Source organism: Parasteatoda tepidariorum, chromosome 5 (genome assembly GCF_982258835.1).
Source record: "Parasteatoda tepidariorum strain Cologne lab strain chromosome 5, Ptep-v5.0, whole genome shotgun sequence".
Lineage (NCBI taxonomy): Eukaryota > Metazoa > Arthropoda > Arachnida > Araneae > Theridiidae > Parasteatoda > Parasteatoda tepidariorum.
Genome location: NC_141759.1, coordinates 78,652,621 through 78,674,555, shown reverse-complemented (window position 1 = coordinate 78,674,555; position 21,935 = coordinate 78,652,621). Strand labels below are relative to the sequence as shown.

General features: G+C 28.3%; 1 protein-coding gene across 6 annotated transcripts in view; it reads right to left on the bottom strand.

Annotated features, from left to right (window-relative positions):
* Ipk1 (Inositol phosphate kinase 1) overlaps positions 1-21,935 on the bottom strand; it is an 83,009-nt gene that overhangs the window by 5,107 nt on the left and 55,967 nt on the right. For 3 of the 6 annotated variants that reach the window (XM_043050557.3, XM_043050556.3, XM_071185495.2), the window contains exons 2-11: positions 14,618-14,662; positions 12,957-13,061; positions 11,812-11,878; positions 11,607-11,731; positions 8,706-8,804; positions 7,165-7,223; positions 6,915-7,070; positions 5,185-5,324; positions 1,831-1,951; positions 872-977 (exon numbers count right to left, since the gene is read on the bottom strand). In XM_043050557.3, the coding sequence (XP_042906491.3) occupies positions 872-977; positions 1,831-1,951; positions 5,185-5,324; positions 6,915-7,070; positions 7,165-7,223; positions 8,706-8,804; positions 11,607-11,731; positions 11,812-11,878; positions 12,957-13,061; positions 14,618-14,662 (1,023 nt within the window). Of the gene's footprint in view, positions 1-871; positions 978-1,830; positions 1,952-5,184; positions 5,325-6,914; positions 7,071-7,164; positions 7,224-8,705; positions 8,805-11,606; positions 11,732-11,811; positions 11,879-12,956; positions 13,062-14,617; positions 14,663-15,913; positions 16,154-21,935 lie in introns of those variants that run through there. The other 3 variants (XM_043050558.3, XM_071185493.2, XM_087164365.1) reach the window with 3 other exon arrangements.

The window sequence follows — 21,935 nt, the reverse complement described above, 5'->3', positions numbered from 1 at the left end:
CCAAATCAGTAAGAAAATATTATAAGTAACAAACAAAATCAACAAAAACTTGAACAACAAAACAAAAATATTCAATGAGAAAAAAAAAAATTTAAAAAGTGCTGCCATCTGCTTTGGTAAAAGAAATCCTTAATTTCACTGCATAGGCTTATCTATGCGAGCTTCAATATTGGCCAAACTATTTTAATGTTTTTAAAATATTTTGAATTAAAACATCATAATTATAGTAATTAAAAGGAAAATTATTATTCTTTAAGGTAATCCTGAAAGTCCCAAGAGCTGATAGAAAATCTGTTTTATTATTACAAATGAATTTAAACCTAAGAATTTGACTAATAACAATATTCTTAAAAATCTTAAAGTAAAGGTTGGAACTAAAATGTGTTAAACTAATTACATTAAACTTAAAATCCCTTCTTTTATCATATAATCCAATGAACATTTTATTGTTAAGAATTTTAATATCAAGATCTAAAAAATATGTACAATAAATCTTTTGAATTAGTCTTAATTAAATTTAGTTCTTCAGGATAAATATCATAAATTAAATCAAAATCATTACAATCAAAAATAATTAAATCTAAACCCAATTAATAAATTATATTGTAAAAATTTATGTTCATAATAATGTAAGAAAATAATTAGAAAAAGCACTTGAATAACAATTACCCATTGAAATACCTTTAATTTGTCTGTAAAAACAAATATCATAAAAAAGATAAATCTTTGAATTAGGGGGAAAATCACATGCTTGTTTAGAGGCCTTAACATTTTAATCATTGGTTGATTTTGTGAGGAATCACCCTAATAACCTCATCTTTTACCACATTAATAATAATTTTTAAAAAATCAAATGCAAAAAAAATTATACTTTTCTTGAAGCATATTGATAGTCTTCTTCACTTTTTGCCTTTTGTTTCTCTCCAAAATGAGGTGGAATTTCAGATCTTGAATAACAACCAATGGAGTTGGATGTTCTAAAATTTTGAAAACAGTGAATAATTACAAAACTAAAATGTTTCACAAAACTTCCTAATGATTTCTACGAACTTAAATTTAAATAATTTGAAATTTTAATAATGCATAACAAAATTTTACTATTTATGCTAATATAAATTTTTACATAGTGCAGCAGAAATGTTTAAATTAAAATTAAGCATTTTAAAGTCTTAGAACTGAAAGACATTGACATTATTAAGACCTGATCTTTTAAGCTCTAATTTGCTAGACATTGTTTTTAATGTCATTAGAATTACAGCCCATGAGTAAATTTTAAAAGAATATTTATAAGCCTTAAACAATAAATGAGTTAATTTAACGAATTTTGGCAAAATTCTACTGTTTAAGAAAAAATCTAGCAAGCGATACATATTTAGATTGTTTATTTTTAAATAAATTATAAATAGTATTGCAAAAAAAAAATATATTAATATCCTAAATAAATGTATCTATTAATTAGACTAAAATGAACTAATTATTAAATTAATTTTTTTCTATTAATAAATATACCTATAAACTAATTTAAATTTTAGACAAGGCAAAGAAGTTAGTCGGGAAAAAGAATTATTATTAAATTTATTTATTTGTAGGTTAATCTTATATAAATCGTAAAGAAGTGGTACATTGAAGAGGCAATAGAAATAATATATACTTCGCATAAAGAATGCAAAAAAATTTATGTGCTTAGTATAGAGAAATAGTATATATATTAGAAGCAAAAGTTTATTACTATAAATAGTAACTCAAAAAATACTCTAAGAAGGATCGTAAATAATGGTTATAATAATTCAAATAAGTGATAATTGAAGAGAAATAAAAAAAAATGCATACTCATTATTTGATTTTCTTATTGTATTTAATAAAGAATACACTGTTTGAATATCCAACTTATCCAACAACTGAAGATTTAATACCCTTTGAAGTACACAATCTCTGGGCAAAGAATGAAAACCTACAAATACAAAATATTATTTATCATGCTGATACAATCTGGTGATTATAATATTACAGTTTAGCATTCCAACCGTTTAACCATGTTTTTTTTGGATGCTCAGAGAGGCCATTGGATAAGCATATGTAATGACTATCACGGAAAGTGCTTCATATTAATTATTAGTGTTTATGTAAAGTAGAATCTATTAATGATTTTAAAAAAATTGCATTTAGTTTTGATGCATACTGAAAAAAAAATTTCATTTGATTTAAGTTTCTTGTAACTATTTATACCTTCTTCATTTGTATCAATATATTTTTTTACGTACCACTTTCTCCTGAAATGTTAATAGAATTTCTGCTTTTTTAAAGTACATTTTTCATTCTGAAAAATACAAATAAATGAAAAATACAAGTTTTAATGAAAATCGAAATAGTTAATTCTTTCTTACTTTGAATCAGATTTTCTGTACTAGAATACTACTGAGTTAATAATTTACTCCCAATAATGATTTTCAGTAATTTTTTTCTCTTTGGATTTCAGCAATAGTTTTCAATAATTTTGTTAGTATCTCACTATTGATTATCAGTAATAATTTACTTCCTGTCGATCAAATTACTAAATATTTGCTAGTTCCATATCCTTCTTCAGCTTCAACAGTAAATTAGTTTAGATGCCTGTCGCTAACTGAATAAGCTTGAGTTGCTATAACTCGAATTTAAATTCAGTGATAAAATACAACTCTATTTAAATAGAACAACATAAACATTAAAAAAAAAAAATATTTACACACACTATTTTTAAATTCTTCATTACATCCGTACTATTATAACTAAAGCGCCATCTATGAAACTTAAGTCATAACAAACTACATAAATAAATATTTCATTCTCTTTCCTCAAAAGTGGAATGCCAGTTTGATATGAAGAAAACTGGTTGCATTGGTTATAATTCTGTTTTGCAACCATTTCTTGAACCAACAACACAAGTTACAGTATTTCAATCTACTGATGCATTGACATCAAATGTGCTGTTTCTCCCAAACTGTAACAAATCCTTACTTTCTCCATCATTAGGATCAAGAGTCATTGTTTTTCTGTTTAAAACAAAATTACTTCAGTATTTTCTTTAAAATGTCTGAAGAATGTGGGAATCTACTTACAAAAATTACTAATATTTTTTTAACAGTTGATCCAATTCTAAGTTTACAGCTACGAATGTTCTACGATGCAGCTTCGTAATTTTGAACCCAACCCAGACAAGAGAACCCTTGGATTAGGCATTGGGAAAAACTAGCCTTCGTGGAGATATTTTTGATGGAACCAGCCTGCATTTGGGTTACATGGAAATGAAAACCTTCTAAACAAATATTATACATAACATATTATACATAATATACATAAGATAAGAATAATATTTGTGAAGGAACCATCTCAAGCTAGATCGGGGTTCGACTGTATAATCATATTTATAATAAAAACCACATAGGAACTAACAATTATATATACATATGTGAATATAATTTATACGCATCTGTAATAAAAATATTCATATATATGGGTCATTCTCACGAAAACTGTCATTTTTCAGTTCATATAATCCCAAAAAAGTAAAGTGAATAAAAAGCTCTGAAACTTTTTATATTAATAGAAATATGTAATGGCATTATAAAGAAAGTATATATCCTATAAATTATACTTAATATTTAAATTAATTAATTAATTTCACTATTTAAAAAGTGAGGGAATGACATTTTATTTTAATACATGTTTTTCTCTAAGTTACAGCTACCTCAAGTTTGAAAATGATAATATACTATGTATATCTAATATTTATTATAATTAAGTTTTATATATTTAATAGTTTTTACAGGTTTGGGAAATAAAATTGGCTGGCACGATTGCACAAAAAAAAATTTAATAATATAATCATCATGAATCAATCCAACACCTCCTAGAAAGAACAGGCCTCAGCACGGGTTACCATAAATATCCCTTAGTACCCCTAACGTAATGACATATTTTCTATTTTCAACTACTGCGCAACTTAGTACCCCTAACGTAATGACATCTTTCTTATTTTTCGTCTACTACGCAGTTAACTTCGTCACATCGGACTACTAAATTGATCCGTGCTGAGGCCTTTCTACTTCTAGAAGGTGTTGATCAATCCCTCACTTTATACACTAGTGAGGGAATGACAAATTTAATAAAATTTGAAAATAACAGTTAGGCCTAATTAATTTCTGAAATCAATCACATACCATTATATTCATACAAGAAAGCAACATATAATTATCCACTTTCTCGATAAAGTTGTATTTTATTTTACTCTAAAAAACGACACGAGGGAATGACAAATACCTGGTTTGATTCATTCAAATTTATTCCACAGCAAAGCTTCTTTAAGTTGAAGATGGAAACATACTGCAATTTTGTTCTATGATGCCAGTTGTTAACTGCTAAAGTTTTTATTAAAATATTTTTATTCTAAGAAGATTGCAAGTGATAAGAACATTGTTGTGAGGGAATGATGCGAAACACTAGGGACAAAGTTTAAAATAGTGCTGTGTTAATATTTTTATCAGAAATTAAATTTAAAATTGATTTTCTGAATTCTATATTTCAATATTCTGAAATAACACGAATTTGTAATTTTTTTTTTAAATTTCAGAAACAATTTTTTCTTTTATTAAATCAACAGTGGGGACAAGTGAGGGAATGACATATTGGTATATTTTAATTACTTAAAATAAATAAAAATTGACATTTTTATTCTTTTATTAGCCTGCATTCTGAAGGACACTTTCCCTGAAAAAATTTTTTTCATAAGTTGTAAAACAAACATAAAATATACTGGGAACATGAAAATGACTGATTTTGTGAGAATGACTCATATAGTATTATCTTTTTTACAACATAATTAAAAATTATGATAAATCAAGATAAATTTCTAAAATAATGCTACTTATGTACATGCATGTCATTTCCTCTTGGATTCTCTTTCCATTAATTTCTTTTAATACATATGAGTTGACCATTCATGAAACTTATTAAGTACCATTCAGAAATTTTTACTTCAAATAAAAATATTTTTTACAAGAATTATTTTTAATTCTAGTGAAAAACACAGAAAAGTTATTGTGTTTTCTACTTCTGAAGCAATTTTTTTTCCATTTAAAATAAAAAAATTTAAATGAAAAACAAGATTTGGAACTAAACTTTAGTGTTTAAAGTAAAAAGTTTAATTACCACTTTCAATACATTCAGGGTGAGCATTAGCACAGGTTAAAATATCACATTCATTCAAAGCCTCAAATATTTCTTTAGGCTTACAAGAAATAGGATTAAGTAATACCGCAATGACTAGTTTGATTAAGGCATCAACGCAACTGAAAAAAAAAAGATAAAGCAAAATAATTATTAAATTTTCAATCAGAAACATAACATTATATATTCTTACATGATATGTTCAACAACAAATATTCAGATACTAAATTATATATATTGAAATAAAAATATTCAAGCCCAAGCTTAAATAGTTCATAGGAAATAGTCAGCTGTTAAGCTAAATGATAAAAAACTAAATAAAAATATCATGAAAAATACTGTGAGCTTAAAAAAAAAAAAAAAAAAAAAAAAAAAAAAAAAAAAAAAAACTATAAGGAATTTTTTTTAAATGCATTTATTTATTTATATCACTATTATTTACTGAATGAAAATAAATGTTACTAACAAATTAGCCACAGAATTTTTGTTTGTAAAAAAAGAAAATTAAATTGCAAAAATGCCAAAATCTACTAAGTGCAAAGGAAATGTCTTTGTTAAACAAATAAGCCACAGGAATTGAGATAAATTTTTAAAAAAATTCTCAAGTATTCTACGTGTAGGAAATAACAATTAATCATAAATTAAATAAAAATGTGAAGAGTACCGTGATAAAAAAAAACTTAGGGCATTTTTATAATATGTTTATTTTTATTAATATTAACTGTTCAATAAAACTGAATGTTACTAATAAATAAGTCTTAGAAATTAAATTATGTGCTCAGGTCTAATAAGTGTGCATCAAGTCTAATGAGAGTGTGTACATGACTATAAAATTATAAATTGAAATATCATGAATACCGAGATAAAAAAAAAATGAAGCATTTTTAAAATGCATTGACTTATTTATGCTAGTATTATTTGGTGCATAAAATTAAATGCTACTGTTAAGCAATTAAGCCAGAGAAATTGAATTTTTTTTTAAAAAAAAATGAGCTATAAAAATTCTCAATGTGTAAAGGTTACAGGTGACTATGCGAAATTATAAATTAAGTAAATAAATAAAAATGTCATGAAGAGAATGGTAATAAAAAATATTATGGGGCGTTTTTAAAATACATTTATTTTTAGTTTATTTATATTAGCACTGTTTATTGAATATAAATAAATATCATTGTTGAACAAATAATCCACAGAAATTAAATTTTAAAAAAATTTACTTGTTAATGTTATCGCAAACAAGTAAATTAAAATTCGAAAATTAATTTAGTTTTAAATCTTAGAGATAGGTAACTTAAAATGCAGGTTAGAATTGAACTTTTTTTTTCCTTAATCAGAGATAAAACAAGTTATTAAGTTTTTACTTTTAATTGAATGTAAAAAGGACTTTTTAATTTCCAATTTTTTACATATACCGAACATAAAACATATAACTGATGAATATGAGATAATAACTGCTATTTAAAAAATAAATTATTTTAAAACAGCAAATAATAGTAAAACAAAAATTCAAACACTTTTTTTTAAAAAATCCCCAAACACAAAGAATTTTAGAAGACAACTAAAAAATCAGTCAAGTATTTTACTATCTCATTAATTGAGTTTTTGTTAAAATGAAGGAAAAAAAAAACCTTAACATGTTTCAACTATACATATTTAAAACCATTAAAATAGAATAATTAAATATGCATTTTTTAAGGAAATCTTTCTTTTACCTATATTTAGAATCATTGAAGAAGCCACATAATGTTTCTTCTAAGTCACATCTTTTTTCATTGGAATAAATAATTTTTTGATCCTTAAATATTCGTAGATTATTTTGTGGAGTTTGCAGAAGCATTTTCAGTGCATGCTGCATTCTTTTAGGACATCTAAATCAAATCAATACAAACTAATAAACAACAATTAAATTAATAATTAATTTTTTCTGATACATTTAAAATTTTTAACTATGAAACTTCTTACCCACTGAATAAATCTGTAGGACAATAGGAACTTTTAGGAGAAACACCATCTACCCTCATCTGGGGAAAAAAACAGGTATTTAACAGGTAACAGGTATTTATCAAGTTAACAGGTATCAAAGCTAATTAACAAGCAAAGAAAGATATAAAAAATATACACATAATCAGAAACTTCATTTTATAATAGAATCAGTTATACAGAGTGTTCGATAGTGTCAACCCAATATCTTTAGAATTTTTGTTGAAAAAAAGTACACAAAATTAGAGGATTGTAAATGTTGTTATTGCGACTTTTAATGTTTATTTTTAGAATCCTTGTTAAAAACGAAATCAGAAGAGTACACACAGTAAGTTTAAGTAAAGAAAAAGCAAAAACACTTTCAATTGGCTACTAAAGAAGGTATGATTAAAAATATCAAATTCTCCTCAGGGGCCGTTCAAAAAGTACGCACACAAAAATGGAGAAATTTTAAACCCCTCCCCCCCCCTTCGTACATTACCGTACATAAGGTCTTACTCTCCCCCCCCCCTTAGAGTACGTACATTTTATTAGTCTACCCCCCTTCTTCATAAAAATTAAAATAATTATGTTTTAAATAAAATTAAATATTTACTTGAGGAGTGTGTAGGATAAAGTCAAATTTAAATTTGGTGTATGTTTATAAAGTACGTACTTTGCATAATACCTCCCCCCTCCCCATTGTACAAAACCGTACATAATAGCAAATCCCCTCCCCCCCTTCGGGATGTACGTACTTTTTGAACGGCCCCTCATTGACCTAATGAAGAGGCACTTTTAATAATTGCTATGCAACTTCTGTTTCCTGTGGCAATTAAACAGGTTTTGATGGTTTCAACACCAACAATAGCAATTTGATCAATTTTGACAGAGTTTTCGTAACAATAATTTGGGAACCCTAATCCCATTTTTGACAAGGATTCTAAAAATATACATTATAGGTGGTCATTAAGGAACACCCAGTTTATGAAGAGTAAAATGCAAAATAATGATTAAATACTCAAATTAATAACAAGGAATAAAAATTTACTTAATATTTTCAAACTGAAACGTTAAAACTACTTTTTTATGGTAATGTTTCAAGTGGTACTTCTGAATTTGGGGTTAAAATAACCTTAGATTCATAAACATTTGTCTTTCAGACTGCACAAACTGTGTAAGCGCTTGTAACTTTTAAAGTGACAGATGAACTTCTAAGTATATTCTTAGATCATTAGATGACTGATAGTGAATTATTTATCTTCCACATGTTTCTGAATCTAGGGTTAAAATAGTATCAGGCACTAAAATTTCAAAGCCAATTTAAAAAAGGAAGAAGAAACAGAATGGAAAATTTTCTTTGACACTTCTTTTCTAAGTTTAAATGTTACTTATACTCTTGAAATGTCTTTTTATCAGAAAAACATCTAAGACTTTTGAATAATTTTTTAAAGAATGGAATAAATATGATATTTTTATTAATATGTAATTTTAACTCAACAGTGCATGTATACTAAATATGATACTTAAACTTACCGACTTACTTTATAGATTTGCTTCCGGCAAAAGTGACAGAACAATTTGGACTGTTCAGAGTGACTAGAATCAAAAAATGTTTCGGCTAATAGAGCACCAGGTTTAGGCTTAAAAAGGAAAATTTTAAAAAAAATATATAAAAACAGTTTTATAAAGCTTCTTAACATCAGTTAAATGTGAGATATTACAAGTGAAGCAATACATCATAAAAAAAATTACATAAAGGCATTAGATTTTGCATTAAGTTTCAAAATAGATCACATAGATTTCATATAAAAGAGGGGTGGTCGCATATGTAGTATCAGAAAATAATATGACAATATAAACCCCTTAGCTAGATTTTCTAGAAGTTTAATATGGGCAAGCAACTTCCTCAGTGTAAAAAATAGGTTTCTCTGAAATCAAAGGGAAGAAATGAAAGAAACTCTCTTTCAAAAAATCTTTCTAAAAAAATAATTATAATTACAATCTAGTTTCAATAATATAGTATTAATATCCAAGCTATTTAATAGAATAACTTAAATGTTTTTTTAAGATATTAAAATAACTGTATTTTAAAAGAAATTAGTTTAATAAAACCTAATTTTATAGTTATAAAAAGAATTGTTATCATTATAAAATTTTTAATAGTATTAAATTAACAAATCACATACAAAACATATACACAACTAAAAAATTACATATTGAATTCACAATTACAAACAGGATACTAATTTTTGCAATTATGTATTTATAAAAAAGAATACTTAAACTGGCTTTTAAATAATGACAAAGATTTTAAAACTCAGCATAAAATTAAAATTAATAATATGAAGAATAATTTTGAAAAAAAAAAAATTTGAAAAACTTAATTTTCTGGTACTATATTAAATTTAATTTGCTCAAATTTAAGCTATTCTATTGTACTTATTGCTAGACGATTATATTGGTCATTTTAAATTACTTCCATTTCATCCAGTATCCTGGAAGAAATGGGTTTTTTCCGGACAAAATGCCAACTTTGGTCAAAATATTGGGAAATTAGCATGAAACTGTAATAAATATTTTACTAATATTAAATTTGTATCCATAATATAAAAAATATATTTTTTTAAAAAAAGGCTTCATTTTGGTCTTAAACTGTCAAAAACTAGATATTGCGGGGTAGTTCTATATGAAAGCTGATAAAAAGTTTAAAAAATGGCAAAAACTTTAGCAGAAAAAAATAAAAATTAGCAATTAAACTATAATTTTTAGTTGAAAAAACATTATCTCATGAAACTTTGAAACATATTTTTAAAAGAATTGTCACTTTTCTTTTAACTCCTCAAATCTTTATGAACTTAAATTACAAATTTATACAGCAATATTTGAAAGTACACAGTTCTATCAATATATATGTATTTATAAATATAATTTTAAAAACACAACTAATTAACATTTAAGATAAATATATATTAATAAAATAAGTTACATATTTACATCTTTGTTCGTAATAAGAGTATGGTTATAGAAGGTGCTTTATTTTTTTTTTTTAACTTTTGATAACGGGCATTAAATCTAATGTTTCCTGTCAAAAACCATTCAAATCCCAAATTCTGGTCAACAGATAATCAAGAGCAATGTTATCCAAATAAACATTTTTAGAAACTAACTTCACTCATTCATAAATTTTTGGTGGGCATCTTAAAATAGAGGGGAGAATTTTTAAACAAAGATTATGTTTATAAATTACAGATATTTTGTAACACAGATTATTCTATAATAATAACAGATAACAGATAAATTATCTGAAGTACACAGACTACAATTACTGTTTGAATATGAAGAAGAAAAAAAAAACATAATTCCACATTGCTTCCATTTTTTTCTCTCACTATTTACAAGTTAATTAGACTAAGGTTTCTAAATAGAAGAAAAAAATTTAAGCACAAAATTACAATTATGTGCTTCTTTTATTTTCCCCAATTTTACAGCTTGCTCAAAATTTATGTCATATTCGACACTTTCCTTCAGGTGTCCTCCACGAAACAATATGGAAAGGTTATCCATTTATTGCACAGCTGGCTTTTTATATTTTATTGGCAGTTGCCAAGCTTATTTTTAAAACAGCTGCAGTTATTAACAATGTTAAAGCAATAGCAATTTATTTCTTAAATTTGGATTATTTCTTAAATATTTACATTGGATAAAATTAACCAAATTCAACAGTGAAGTATGTTTCTATAATAATTATTTTCTTCTTCTTCTACTTTTATTTTGATAGAAACCATATTTCAGCTTATTGGTTTTCAGTTTATGAATGGATTAAAATCAAATTAAAAACTAGACTAGATGCCTGTCTGTCATAAGAACCAATTTTAAGACTAATATTAATAAAAATGACATGATAAAAAAATTTCATTCTTCATTCATTCACTAAATATTCTCAAAATAATTTATGAAATTTTTATCATCACATATTTTAAAAATAATTTAAAGTCTTTCATTAATTTCTATGTTCAAAGTTGCTAATAAAATTTATTCCTTATGCAGGGGTCTGTCCAGCCCGAATTTACTACCGCTTAGCGGTACCTTCACAAATTCAATTTTAGGTAAAACGGTAGTTTCACAAATTCAACTTTAGGAAAAACGGTATTTTCACAAAATACTTTTTCTTAAAATTTTATTTTTGTCTCCCTTAAGAAACGATAAATCTATATTTTTACCATGTTTTAGTGTTGACTTTTTAATATAATTTTTAATTTTTCACAAATTATGTCAAAATTTTCACAAAATAGGTACTTTTAAGAAAAACCTAGACAGACCCCTGTTATGTCTCAAGGTTCCAAAGCCAAAAAAAATTGGGAATCGCAGATTTAGATGAATCAAGACCCTGTTCAAGAGTACACTCGATCAGAATACAAGAAAAATTTTAATATTTTACCAACTTTGATTTCAATACTAAGTACAGGGCCAGAGGAATAAGACTTAAGCTCTGCTGGCAACGTACAGTAGTCTGGTAGCAGAAGACCATACGTTTTTTCCTCTTTGACATTCTTATGGGTTCTATTGCCTTTAAAACAATAAACAAAGTTAAAAACTTAAAATCACATAAAATGCAAGAAAATATAAACTAGATTATTTAATAGTTACTTGGTCGCATTAAATTGACTATACTGTTAAGTAGCTTAACATCATCGGCTTGAAGAGCAACAATAACCTGAAAAATCAACCAATATTAACATTGATGATTTTTTACATAACTTTAACAATGCTAACATAACATAACTTTATAAAAGTCCACATTTTTATGAAATATGAAAATTACAAACTAAGTCTTAGATACCACAATTCAAAGAAGATACTGTTATTAAAGAAAGAGATAAAAGCATCTAATCTCTGATTTGCTAAATATTATATCAACTGACAATAAATAAAGAGTTAACTGGCAGTAATAAATAATAAGTTATTTAAATTTAATGAAACATAACTTTACAAAAAAAAAAGAGCATTATTGCGAAATATGAAAATTGCAATTGATTTCATAGATAGCACAACTAGAAATTTTGATACTGTTGTTAAAAAAAAAAGGAGGGAGAGAGATAGGAAAAGCATGTCAATTCTGATTAGCTGAATATTATATGAACTAACATTAATTATTAAATTTTAAAATGGATAAATAGTCAATATATTTAATTTACAAAACACAATAGGAAAACTTGAGACTTTTAATGTAAAATACTAAAATGTACCAGAAATACTAACATAATGTTTGATACACAATATCATCACTGTAACCTTTATTAGATTATGACAATTTTACAATTTACTAGGATACAGGGGAAAAAAAGGTTTTGAAACACTAAAATAGAATATACCTATAAATTAAATTTATACTGTTTTCAGTATGTTTTAAAATGTACAAGAATGGACAAACTTAATGCCTGATACACAATATTATCACTGTAACCTTTATTAGATTATGAAATTTTTGAAATTTACTACGATGATAGGGAAAAAAAGGTTCTAAACACTAAAATATAATAGATAAATTAAATCTGTATTGTTCTCAGAATTTCATTAAAAAAATATGTTTTAAAAATTTAACAGAAAAAAAATAATCGTGATAGATAAATAGATATGATAGATAAATAGTGGATAAATAATGCAACTTGGATATTAAATCTACAAAATAAGCATATAAATTATTTTACAACAATTTGGATATCAGATAAACAAAAGTAGCATATCTATTAATTATCTATAAGTAGTTAAGTACAGAAAATGTGTGTACATACAGGAGAATTAACAAGATCATTCCCAAGTAGTGGCTTCATAACATTCTTTATCATAAGAATTTCATTTTCCATTTGATGTAGCAATCTCTCTGCATTTTTAGCATTCTGAAAAACATAAGACACTGAAAACCACATAGTAATAGCAAATATTAAAACAAATAATTAGTAAATACTTTAAAAAAAAAAATGTCAATATTTAGTAAATGAAATTTGTATGTGGAGAATGTAGGAATATTCCAATGAAGGTTACTTTTATTTATTAACTTATTAATTTTATTTATTTAACATTTTTTTTAAACTTTATATTACAAGATAATAATAAAAGCAATGATAAATACAATACTATATGGTGAAGAGTCAATCCAGATTTGTTGTAAGAGGTTCTGTTTTTATGAAATTGAGAAAAATCTAATCATAATTTTATAAACATTTCATCATAATTAAAATTATTATAAAAATAATATTTATGAATATTTTACAATAATTTTATATTCATAAAATTATCATTACAAAATATGGATTAAAAATATTTTATAATAATTTTAGATTTGTAAAATCATGATAATAAATTAATAATTATAATTTTAAGAATATAAAATTATGAATATGAAAGACTATACATAACATAGGGTTAAATTTGGTTACTTTAGACAAGGTTCTGTTTTTGTCAGTGTGTGAAAATATAGTATCTGATTTTTTAAAAAAAATTTGTCCTTTAAGAAGATGAAATTCTTAGATGACAAATAATTATGTAATGATATTCAGCGGTGTAAAATTATATAAAAATAACACATCATTCAACATTTTGAAAAGTTACTCCTATTACAATTATACTGGATTCAAGTTGGAGATGCTGAATAAAAAAGAAAAAAAGCTCAGGAAAAAAAAAAAAGAAATTAAAATTAAAGAAACTAGAATTTAGAAATTAAAACTAATATTTGAGAAATTTGCTTCAGACTTTTTATATGAATTGTAGGTTTTAAAAATGTATTTAAAGTGAGAGCTATGTCTAGTCTGCTGTCATTGCTACCTGTACTAGTCTGTTCTGCTGTCTATCACTAGGAAATGTAAAAATACTTTTTAAAATAATAAATTTTGCGAAGAGGTTAAAATATTTTGTGAAAGGTCTATTTTTGTGATAAAACATCATGTAACAATAAAAATAGTTCTGAAAGGCTTCAGATATGAAAATATCAATATAGTCTTTTTTTTTTTAAACATTACAAAAAACCAGTTTTTAAAATAGAATATTTCATAAAGTGTCCGTCTGAGAAATTAAAATTTTAGCTATGGCCTGAACCCCTAATTCTTCTCAAATGAATGACCATTTCTCCATTCTAATTTATACATAAAACAAACCCCAATTTCTTCTAATCTGATAGTAAGCCGATTACACGAAAAGTTGATAAAGAAAAAATGCCTCTTCCGCACAACAAAACATTAGTCTATCCTGCTGTCATACCTTCAAATAAAAGGATTTCTTTTTAAAAATCTTGCATAAAAACATTGATTTCAAAAATTTATACCTATTTATGGGTTTTAATGGTGCAGAAAAAAATACATTGCACAAACCTTATTTAACAAAATTTCATAATTAATTTTATTTTTTAAACATATAAAAGAAAATATATATTTGTAACATATAAGGGAGTCATTTTTACTTCATAAGATCCCTCTTGCTTGATAAGCCTCAAAACTTTTCCTTCCTGAAACATAAATTTTTATTTAAACATATGATAAAACATAAAAAAAATTGGTTAAAAGAATTTAAATAAAATATTCAAGCAATTCAAAACTTAGAACTAATGTCATAAAACACTTTTAAAGGGAAAAAAAAGTATTATGGGAAATATGAGAGCAAACAGGAAAAACTAAAAATCAATAACAAATAACTTACAAAAGAATAGTTCAGTTTTTAACATTTTTGAAGCACTAGAAACCTGTCAACTGTTTTTTCACATTTGTTTATTTGTGAAGCTAATGAAGTTTGCTATCAGGTAATAGTGACCAAAAATTTTGCTTTGTAGTATAGTTTGCTAAGGGGATTACAGTAAAATATTAGTGATATAGGAAAACTTTAGCTTCTAAAATAAACTTTCTTTCAAATAGGTTAAAAGTATTTTTAATGAAATTAAAAAAATTTTAAACTTTAAGGGATATTTTTGTTTTGGTACCTGTTTGAGCAAACTATAACTGCTAAGATGTGAAAGTGTTTGCAAAAGGTTTTTTTAAAAAAAGAAGTAAAATGTGCTATTCTTGCTGGGAATGGCTATGAATTGTATCTACTTTTCGAATCTGTCCTTTTCTGAGATGTTTCTTTTAATTTCTCCAGTGTCACAAAATTTGACAATTTTTTGATGCAGATACCAAATTTTCCAACGTCTAAAAATTTTTATTTAGCCCCAAAACATTTAAGAAGTGTGTCAAGTTATTGCAGGATTTCGTTAAAAGTTGCAAGCAGGAGATTAAGACATTTCTTCTTTAACTGACTTCTAGTTACTGATTAGTTAGGAAAAATGTTCAATACTAAATATATTCGAATAGACATTTGATTTCATAAGGTTCAACAAAAAAAAAAAAAAAAATCATTCATCCTTTCCCCCTTGTTTCTGTGGGTGTAGATATTTTCTCCACCAAACGAAAACGAAGGCGCATTATTATTACCGTCCTTTTAATAATGTGTCTTAAATTATGACTTGGATGCGTTACTGCTAATAAAAAATTAAATTTGATAAAGCCCCGATACCTTTGCTTATTTAAATTTGCCCCAGTCACAAAATTTTACTTAATTTACTTAAATTTGAAGAATACAAATTTTATTTACATTTTTTTAAAAATTTGATTAAATATGGAGCCAAAAATATTTATATAAATTATTTACAGCAATTCTTTTACATGCATAAAAATTAATTAAAAGTTTATAAAAATACTTATTGTAAAAAAAAATTGAAAACTACCTTTTTCAAGCATATCACAAGACCAGTATTTCCTTCACCACGATATTCACAATTATCAGTGGTTAATTTAAGAAACATACTGCCGGAAACAAATCGAAAGAATAAGTAATTATTTGATTTATCATCATTACTAAATCTTCCTTCTTTTTTGTTTACATACTTATTACTTCCGGTTCCGGAAATATACCGGCAAGCACGGGTGCAGTTATCAATTTTTTATTAAACCAACTAAACTTCCGGCTGCCTATTTTTAAGGGCTTTAGGGACTTTTATTGCCTTAGGGACTGTTTTCACTGCATATAATTCACCCATCTGAAATTGAGGAGCATTCTCACTACATGTGATCGTACGTTAATGCGATTCGCTTATGCACGAAGTGTATTGGTGTGTTACATGGGGCAATTCTTCGTTATCTAGAATCTATATTAAAAGGTGCTAAAATATTTCTGTCATAGGATTCAGGATCTTGGAATACATGCTAAAGTAAATTTTTTAAAATTACCAAGAGTCACAGGTTTTGAAATTCAGGGTTCTTCAACCATTGGCGATCGAAATGGGCTACAGGTAGCGTAGAGCAAAACTCTCTATTATTGGCAACACTTCGCATGCTTTCACCATTAGCGTAATCAGAGGAGAAATTTACGTTAGTTTCTGTCTTGATTTTCAGTCAGATATATTAAAAACTTTTAGGTTGGGAAAACTATATGGAACCGAAATTTATATTGAATATAGTTCTAAAAGAAAGCATCGTGGTAATTTTAAAAAATACTTTTGACAATTAAATACGAAAAATAAGAAAGGAGAAAATATCGTACTATATTTCAATACAACAGAAATTAGGAGGAGAGTGGCAAGACATAGTTTCGTATTCGAGTGTTGTGATTGCGAATTGCTTGGAAGTGCTGATTTTTTTCAATAATTTCATATATCAGTACGTTGGGAAAAAAACGAGTAAATGACAAATTGCGGGTCATGAACCTGCATCTCTATGAACGTAATGAAATCGGTTCATATGGATAATAGTTTGGTTAGGAAGGGTAAAGCATTGACCCCATTGCCACAGTCACACCATTGGTAAAAACATTGGTTAAGACACCATTGCATTGAGCACAATGCCACATTTATTTCTAAAACTAAGCTGGAGTATTATCAATCTAAAGCTGGGTGCGTTTTAAGCTGCTTCTGAGGTTCCAAGTCCAGACCTTCACAATGACAACTCAGTGGCCAGTGCGTTTAATCACAATGAGCTATCACGACTCTCACTTTCATTGTATGAAAAGATTGTCAAGATACTTGTACAAAAAAGGCATTTTTATTGCGATTACGATATTCAATGTTTCCATATTAATTCACTTTGGCTGATAAGACAGGAACGGTAAATGTGGAAAATAGAGTGATAGTTTTTGTAAATATATGTCTGACGTCACAAAGTTATTTTATATGTTCTTTAAGCTGTAATTATTGTATATTTGTAAAAAGAGAAAATGGCAACGATGTTTGTATTCGAATGTTGATTAAATGAAAATGGTGAAAGTTAATGCATCGTGTCAAGTTATTTTCGACTAGAATTATTGTAATCTTGTAAAGTATAGAAATTAAATGGAGTCAGATAATAAATAAGCTGAGTACGACTGAATGAAACAATATTCAGGGAGATACTACCGACATTAGTGGTGACCGACGGACGTGATTCTACAAAAGGTATTGTGCCATTAAGTTTTAAATTATGGAACTCTTGATTAAGAAACGCTCGCCAATTAGAGGCAATTTTACCAAAACTTACAGTGCATTAACTAAATTGTTGGCGGAAGAAAATCCTAAGGAGGAAAATATTAAAGTAAATTACGCTAACTTAGAAAGAATTTATCAGTCTTTGACGATATTGGACAATGAAATCTGCGACATGTTAATAGATACTTCCGAGCAGCAAAAATACGATGATGAATATAATGCTATCGAAGAATATAATGAAAAAATGGTTTCTGCGAAAGTAAATTTCGAGCTTTTTTTGGCGAAAAACGCAAGTTTAGATAGAGGAAGTTTAGATGGTTGTTCGCTGTCAACGAAAAGGAAATTGAAATTGCCAAAAATAGAATTAGTGAAATTTAGTTCAGAGTTAAAAGATTGGCTTTCCTTTTGGAGCCAGTTTAAAAGAATACACGAGGATAATGAATTAGAAAATGAGGATAAATTTCAATACTTAATTCAATGCATCAGCAAAGGAACAAGAGCTAGAGAAATAATCGATAGTTTTCCGCCCACTAGTGAGAATTATAAAAAGGCGATTGAAAGTTTAAAATCTCGACTTGGGCGAGATGAGTTGTTAATTGAATTTTATGTGAGACAACTTCTTCAACTGGTTGTTCAAAATGCAAAAGGAGCCAAAAATAAAATTAACACCAGTAGTTTGTTTGATAAGTTAGAATCATATCTAAGAGCGCTGGAATCAATTGGCTTAACCTCCGACAAATACGCCGCCATGCTTTTTCCACTTGTAGAATCATGCATTCCGGAGGATGTTTTTAGGGTATGGCTAAGAAACCCAGGCGCCATTACAGATGATTCATCAAATAATGTTTACAGCACAAAGTTAAAAAGTTTATTGGCATTTCTCAAAACCGAAGTAGAAGGAGATGAACGAATTCGTTTGGCGCAATCCAGTTTTGAAAATGATCGAAATCGTTTGGAACCATCCAGTTTTGAAAATGAACGCCGCCAACGAAAAGAGAAATCGCCACTATTTACTACTGCTAATGATTTGTTCTCGGGAACACTTGAAAAGAAGAAAATAAATCATCCTTGTGTATTTTGTGACAAAGTGCACGACAGTAAGGAATGCTTTCACGCTCAAGCACTGAATTGGGAACAAAAGCAAGAAATTTTACGTAATAAGAAGTGTTGCTTTCTATGTTTGAAAATCGGACACCGATCAAAATTCTGCAAAACTCGGGTAAAATGTGTTTTGTGTAGCAAAAGGCATTTGGTGTTAATGTGTCCAGAATTGCCAGCTAACAAACTAACTGAAAAGAAATCCGACTTGACCTCGCCAAAAGTCAGTTTGACAAGCCATTGCAGTACAGAGGACGTGTTACTTCAAACATTAATTGTGAAGTTGAAATCAAGAGGTAAAACACGCCAAGTTCGAGTTCTAATTGATAGTGGATCGCAAAGGTCATACATACTCGAACGTACTGCTGAAAGTTTTGGCTTGGATCCAATAGAAAAGAAAAGTTTCATACATGCATTGTTTGGCGGAGTTAATACTCAGGAAAAGCATCATAAGCTATTTAAAGTAAATCTTGAAGCTCTCAGTGGGAATTTTTCATGTGACATAGAAGTTTTGGATCATCCAAAAATTTGCAGTAAGATCCCTAGACTTAAACAGGGTTCGTGGAATAAGGAATTGCAAGAAAGCAAGATATGGATAACAGATTATGGAGAAAACTGCCCTGATATAGAAATTTTAATAGGAGCTGATTTTTGCGGCCAACTTTTTACCGGGCGCATACATAAACTTAAATGCGGCCTAATAGCGTGTGAAACTTATTTGGGTTGGATAGTCATGGGTAAAGTGCCTGGAGAGAGATTTGACCATACCTCAACCAATCTGATAACTTCATTGTTTGTAACAAACGCATCAATAGCCAATCTCTGGGAAATGGATATCCTTGGTATAAAAGATCCTATTGAAACCAAATCTAGAAAAGAAATGGAAGCAGCAGCTGTCGATCATTTTAGGAAAACTTTTTCAATAAACGAAGATGGCCGTTATGAGGTCCATTTACCTTGGAAAGAGGCCAATTGTGAGTTGATTGACAACAGGGACATAGCAGAGAAAAGACTTATTTCGACATCTCTGAAGCTCATACGGGAAGAAAAGTATAATGATTACAATGCAGTTTTCAAAGATTGGGAAGAATCAGGGATAATAGAAGTAGTACCCGAAGAAGAACATCAACGTCCCTCTATTTACTTGCCTCATAGAGCCGTTATAAAGGAGAATTCCACAACCAAAATAAGGCCTGTATTTGATGCTTCTTGTCATGTAAAAGGGCACCTGTCACTGAATGACTGTTTGGAGAAAGGCCCCAATCTTCTAGAAGAAATTCCACCTATATTAATGAGATTCCGCAAGGATAAGATTGGCGTAGTTTCCGACATCAAAAAGGCATTTCTCCAGATATCTGTTTCGAAGGAAGATTGTGATTCTCTCCGTTTTTTGTGGTGGGAGGACTTTGAAAAAAGACAAACGAAGGTGTTCCGACATCAGCGTGTCGTATTTGGACTTACATGCAGCCCATTCCTATTAGCTGTTGTATTGAATAACTTGATAGAAAACGCCCCAATAGAGATGCAGGAAACAGCAGACATCTTAAGAAGATCCTTTTATGTAGACAATTGTGTTACCTCTTTGCCAACTGAAGAAAGAATGACAACATTCATTCATCAATCGAGAAATTTATTGGAAAGAGGCCGTTTTGACCTCAGAGGTTGGGAACATTCCAATTTCTACGAAATAAAAAATTCTGAGAAACCCATATCTGTTTTGGGATTACAATGGGATAAAAACGAAGATACTCTTTTTTGTGATATACCATCAGTTGAAGAATCGAAGAAAAATGTGACCAAAAGAAATATTCTTTCAACTGTGAATAAAATATTCGATCCTCTAGGACTTTTATGCCCTGTGACAGTCATTCCCAAGCTTATTGTGCAACAAACTTGGAATCTCAAGATTGGTTGGGACGCAGAACTTCCAGAAGAAATCCAAAATAAATTTGAAGTCTGGATTAAAGATTTAGAGTTACTATCCAGCGTTAAAATTCCCCGATGTCTCGATATATGCCAGCCCAGCTCGCAAATAAGCCTTCATGTCTTTGTGGATGCAAGCAAACTTGCATACAGTGCTGTTGTATTCCTTAGGAGAGTTGAAGGCAAAACTATAAGGGTTGATTTTATTCAAGCGAAAAGTAGAGTCTCTCCTTTACACAAGATGTCAATTCCCAGACTTGAGCTACTTGCATGCTGTATTGGAGCACGACTCGCCCATTCCGTAATGAAGGCAATGGATTTGTTTGGTGTGCCCATTACCTATTGGACGGATTCCTCAACCGCTCTCAGTTGGATAATAAGGAATGAGAACTGGGGAGTCTTTGTTAATAACCGAGTAAGAGAAATCAGAACGCTTTCGAATAAAGATTCATGGAAACATATTTCCGGAGAGCACAATCCCGCCGATTTACCTTCAAGGGGTTGTTCAATTAGAGCCTATTTAAAATCCAAATGGTGGGAGGGGCCGTTATGGTTGAGACAAGACGAAGAAGATTGGCCAAAATCAGAAGTACAAATAGATGAAGAGGAAGTTTCAAAAGAAAAAAGGAAAGGTCTTGATTTATCATCTACCCTTCTCGTTACTGAGGAAGAGAGAAATTGGTACAGCAGAAGGTTTTCGAAGTATTCTCAAATACTTAGAATGATTGCCTGGATTCTCCGTTTTTCAAATAACTCACTTAAAAGAAATAAGAAAATTACAGGTGAACTATTAATTACTGAATTGGAAATTGCAGAAAAGAAACTTGTAAAATTTATTCAACAAGACCATTTTAAGCAAAGTGAATGTCATAAACAGCTAAAATCGCTTTGTACCTTTCATGATGATGAAGGACTTCTTAGACTCAAGACCAAGATCATAAGACGTAAAGATGAAGAAAATTTTTTGTGCCCAATCATTCTCCCACCCATCTAATAATGATGTGGTTAACAAACTCATCCATGAACGTCATTTACAACTCTCACATGCTGGAACTCAGGTTGTATTGACGAATATTAGGCAACAATTCTGGATTTTAAGAGGCAGAAAAACTGTGCAACGTGTAATAGCGAAATGTGTCCTGTGCAGGAGGCATGCTGCAAAAGGAGTTGAATCCATTCCTACATCACTACCAGAAGATAGAACCAGGGATACTTTAGTCTTTGAGGTAATTGGATTAGATCTGGCAGGACCGTTATACATGAAGACTGG